Source organism: Fukomys damarensis, unplaced genomic scaffold (assembly GCF_012274545.1).
Source record: "Fukomys damarensis isolate Sample0158 unplaced genomic scaffold, DMR_v1.0_HiC HiC_scaffold_24, whole genome shotgun sequence".
Taxonomy (NCBI): Eukaryota; Metazoa; Chordata; class Mammalia; order Rodentia; family Bathyergidae; genus Fukomys; species Fukomys damarensis.
This window is the reverse complement of record NW_022900936.1, coordinates 3,442,901-3,447,530: the sequence shown is the minus strand read 5'-3', so window position 1 is coordinate 3,447,530 and position 4,630 is coordinate 3,442,901. Positions and strand designations below refer to the sequence as shown.

Sequence of the window (4,630 nt, the reverse complement as noted above, 5' to 3'; positions counted from 1 at the left end):
TCCCGCAGCTCACCTTCGGCCGCGGGAAGGAGTACCTGAAGCACATCATGGAGGTGCACAAGGAGAAGGGCTATGGCTGCAGCATCTGCCACCGCCGCTTCGCGCTCAAGGCCACCTACCACGCGCACATGGTCATCCACCGCGAGAACCTGCCGGACCCCAACGTGCAGAAGTGAGCGGGCCTTCCTTCCCCCAGGCGCTCCCGAGGGCCCCGCTGTCCGCCCGTCGTGTCGGGGTCTGATCTTCCAGTGCCCTGGCTTCCCGCCTGAGTGCTGTGCAGGCCCCGTGTGCCTGGGCGCTCGTTCTGGGCCCGGGGTCGGGGTTGTGTCGTGTCGACCACGTGGCCCCTCGGTCCCTGTCCCCTGGGTGCGCTGGGGAGGGGTCGCCTGGGCTGGCCCGAGCAGCCGTCTGCCCTCAGGTACATTCACCCCTGCGAGATCTGCGGCCGCATCTTCAACAGCATCGGGAACCTGGAGCGCCACAAGCTCATCCACACGGGTGCGTGGCCGGCTTCCCCTGCCTTCCCAGCCCCCTCCCCGCCCTCAGCCGCCGGGCACCAGCGTCCCCCACTGCCCCACAGGTGTGAAGAGCCACGCGTGCGAGCAGTGCGGGAAGTCCTTCGCCCGCAAGGACATGCTGAAGGAGCACATGCGCGTGCACGACAACATCCGGGAGTACCTGTGCGCAGAGTGCGGCAAAGGTAGGCGCCACCGACATGCAGACCCGAGTGCAGCGCGGCCAGAGGCTGGAGCCCAAAGGCCGAGGCCCCAAGGGCATAGACAGCATTTCAAAAGCAGAGCAAGCGCTCCCTGTAGTTGCTTACAGTGCAGTGAATCCAGGAGGTAAAGTAGCCCAGTAAACAAGAAGGCGGCAGGCCCGTCCTGCTGTGCTCCTTTCCTTCTCTCCCTCCTTCCTTTCTTGATTCAACCCGGGGCCTTTGCATTAAGCCCTTTCCACTTTGTTTTGAGGCAGCATCTCGCTCAGTCAGCTGCCCAGACTGGGTTGGAGTTTACGACCCTCCTGCCTCAGCCTCCCAGTGTGCTGGGATCACAGTCACAGGCCACTGTGCCTGACTCGAGTTCCTGTCCAAAAGACCTAGAGCCTCCAGCAGGGGGACCCTGCCCCTGACAGCCGCATCTCCTGTCAGGGCTGAGGTAGAACGTCTGCGCTCAGACAGGAGACACCACGCTTCTGTGTTGTGCCGTTAGTGACTTCGGGGTTTTATGCTCCGTAAGTGGTTTTATTTTGTCTTTCCTTTGGCTTTTAGAAACATTAAACAGAACAGCATAAAGAAAGCTCAGTGGCTGTGTAACCCAGCCGGCCAGCAGTCCCACTTATCCCATGGGAAAGAGTAGTTTGTGAGCTGGGCATGTGGCTCACAGGTGTAAGCCCAGCACTTGGGAGGCTGAGGCAGGTGGATTGCCATGAGTTGGAGGACGGAGTTCAACTCATAGCCAAAAAAAAAAAAAGAAGAAACAGTAGCATGTAAAGGTTAAAGGATGTGCTGTGGAGGTGATTCCCTCAGACCCCTCCAGAGGCTGGGACACTTCAGCAAGGGAGCTGGGCTGTGTCACTGACCAAGCCCCACAGGTGGATGCGAGGCCTCAGCCCCCTCCCTCCTCAGCCTTGAAAAGGTGAATTTCTTAAACTTGGAGCCAGTCCTGCTGGGAGGAGCTCCAACAGGCAGGGAGACTATGGGGTGCCCTGGAGTCCCCGCCGACCCTCAGGGCCTGGTGGTGGATACTGAGCACTGGGAGGCTGAGGTCAGGCCCCGTATTTTGTGTTTTGCGGTACCACGGATCGAACTCAGGACCTTGAACTTGCCAGGCAAGTGCAGCGCCACTGAGCCACACCCCTTGCCCTGGCCCTGTGCCCGAGCACTTGTAATAGCGGGTGCACCTGAGCATTTGGGACCTCACGTCCTGAGCACCTTGCTCGCTTGTGTGATGAACACGGGCAGTGAGCCCGCAGTACGGTCATTCCACGTGAGCTGGAGCGTGGGGTCGCCTGGCCGGCTTTGCAGTCACCATACAGGCAGGCGAACGTCGTGCTTGATTGTTCTTTACCTAAAAATTCACTCAGAGCTTTCCAGTCGGATCGTGGACTTGTTGCCCATTTAAAGTAGCTTCCCTGCGGCTGCACGGCCTGGAGCCGGACAACCTCACGGAGGAGGTTTGTCCTGCCTTGGCACCGCTTGTCCTTGCCAGCAGTGTGGCGGGGAGGCTCCTGCTCGGGGTGACTGGACTTTATCCCTGGAAATTCCAGAGCGGCCCCCAGGCCTGGCCGCTGCCCGGGACGCCGTGCCGTAATCAGTGAGAAACCCGCCTTTCTCAGATTCACTCCGTGCTGACACGTTCAGGAATGACCCGCCAGACGTGTGCGGCCCAAGAGCAAAGGCCGTTTGGCGACCTGCAGAGGGCCGGCCTCTCCTGGGTGGCATTTTGAACCACTTTCTCCCCATTGGCTCACCTTTCGTACCCAGTGGCAGTCGGGTTTATTTCAAAACTGTTCATCTGGCATTTCTGAAAAATGCAAAGAAAAAGGATGGTCGTGGTGCCGCACGCCAGTGATCCTAACTTCTGGGAGGCAGAGGCAGAAAGATCACAAGTTTGGACCCCAGAGTGGGAAACAGTGAGACCTCATCTCAGAATTTTAAAAAAAGGCTTGGATGGAGCTTAGTAAAGAGGCCCTGGATTCAATCCCCAGTGCTGCAAAAAATTAAAAAAAGGAAGACAACAATCACTGTCACAAATGTTTGTGCTGGGAGGGGCGGGCGTGCTCTTGCTGGGGCCAGAGAGCGTACAGTTAGAGAGGCAGCCACAAGGTCCCCCTGAGGTGGGCGGAGCTGATGGCAGGCTGAGCACCCCTAATTCACAAACCCAAAATCTGAAATTCTCCAAAATTGGAAACTTTGAGCCCTGAACTGAGGTTCTGGAATTCTCCCTCTCCCTCTCTCTCTCGGTACCAGGAATCAGACTCAGAACCTTGCCTCGTGTAAGGCAGGCGGCAGAACCACTGAGCTAAATTCCCGGCCCTTAGGAATTTTCTGATTTTGAAGCAGTGTTCATTTCAGATTTTCAGCTTGGCCATCAAGTCTAGGCAAATATTCCAAAATTTGAAAAACTCCCAAATCTGAAACACTTCCAGCCCTGAGCACTCTGGGTAGGGGATGCTCTGCCCACCCTTGTGGTGTGAAGATTGGCCTAGCGTGAGCTGGCAGCCACTTTGTGTTAGGCAGCCCGAGACATGGAGGGAGGTATAAGTCCCAAGCACTCTGGCACCTTGGCCCAGGACGCCTGCCCATGTGCTCCCTGGAAGGCCACTCCTGGCCCTGCTCTGTACACTGCTCTCCGCACCTAAAAGGAGCCCTCGAGGCTCAGTGCTGGGCACATGGTCAGGGTGCAGGTGTTTGTTGAATGAATAAATGAAAATGAGGAGAGGCGAAAAGCTGTGAAAACAGTGTGGGTGTGGGGCTTCGAGGGCCACACCAGTGTCCCTCACAGAAGAGCAGAAAGGCAGTCACTGAGGGTGGCGTCACCTTGGCACTGTCACACGGGCGGAGAGCGGTTCCTGGGAGCAAGAGCTCTGGACCTGGAGGACCTCACGCCCTGTCCTTTCTGTCCCATAGTGAGGTGGTGTGTGACTCTTGAATCAAAAGGGTTTTTTTGTGTGTGTGATACCATGGATTAAACCCAAGGCCCCTGTGCTGAGCCATATCCCCAGCCCTTTTTACTTTTTATTTTGAGGCAGTGTCGTTAAGTCAGTCACTAAATTGCATGGCCTGGCCTGATTCAGGATCTTCCTGCCTCAGCCTCCCAGTGTGCTAGGATTACAGGTGTGCACCACTAGTCCTTGGAAGGTGAGACAGCTGTGCACAGCTGGCCTCTTCTGCCAGAGCGGGGGCATGAGGCTCCCTCTGCTGGCCCGAATAGCAGTGCCGCTTCCATCCTGGGCTCCAGGTTGCAGAATTTTGGCTTGGCGCTGGCCATGTTTTCCAGGCTGCCTGGCCGCAGGCTCGGCCCCTCCTGCAGCTCCTTCCAGGGTGCGCTGCAGCAGGGCCCCTGCTGGCCTCTGCTGGGTCCTCCAGGCTACTGAGCAGGGTTCTAGGGCTTCCTCCCTTCCCCGTCCGGTCCCCGTCCCCCAGGCCTCGTGCTGGGTTCACCATCATCTCAGTCCATGAGGCTCTGGCTCATTTCAGCTCCTCACGACTGGGGCACGCACGTCATTCCAGCACTCAGGAGGCTGAGGCAGGGGTGTGCCACGGCGCGCTTGAGGCCAGCCGCGAGAGCCCGTCTCAGTAAACAGCCAGGATTGGCGCCATTACATCAAAAGCCGATCCGAAGGCACCCCCGAACCCACCCACCTTGCAGGGTCCTTGGTCAGCCTGTGTCTCCCAGCGGGCTGGAACCCGAATGGCCCCGCGGCCTCCCCATCGTGACGCGGGGCCAGCAGGGCCGGGCCCACCGAGCGCTTCCGTCCCCAGGCATGAAGACCAAGCACGCTCTGCGCCACCACATGAAGCTGCACAAGGGCATCAAGGAGTACGAGTGCAAGGAGTGCCACCGCAAGTTCGCGCAGAAGGTCAACATGCTCAAGCACTACAAGCGGCACACGGGTGAGCGCCGGCGCG

The 4,630-nt window shown here is 58.5% G+C and overlaps 1 protein-coding gene across 1 annotated transcript in view; it reads left to right on the top strand.

Moving 5' to 3' along the window:
• Positions 1 to 4,630, top strand: part of Prdm15 (PR/SET domain 15) — a 29,941-nt gene that overhangs the window by 17,132 nt on the left and 8,179 nt on the right. Inside the window, exons 13-16 of the mRNA XM_010636602.1 lie at positions 9 to 172; positions 419 to 498; positions 581 to 700; positions 4,484 to 4,615. Of these exons, the coding sequence (XP_010634904.1) occupies positions 9 to 172; positions 419 to 498; positions 581 to 700; positions 4,484 to 4,615 (496 nt within the window). The remainder of the gene's footprint in view (positions 1 to 8; positions 173 to 418; positions 499 to 580; positions 701 to 4,483; positions 4,616 to 4,630) is intronic.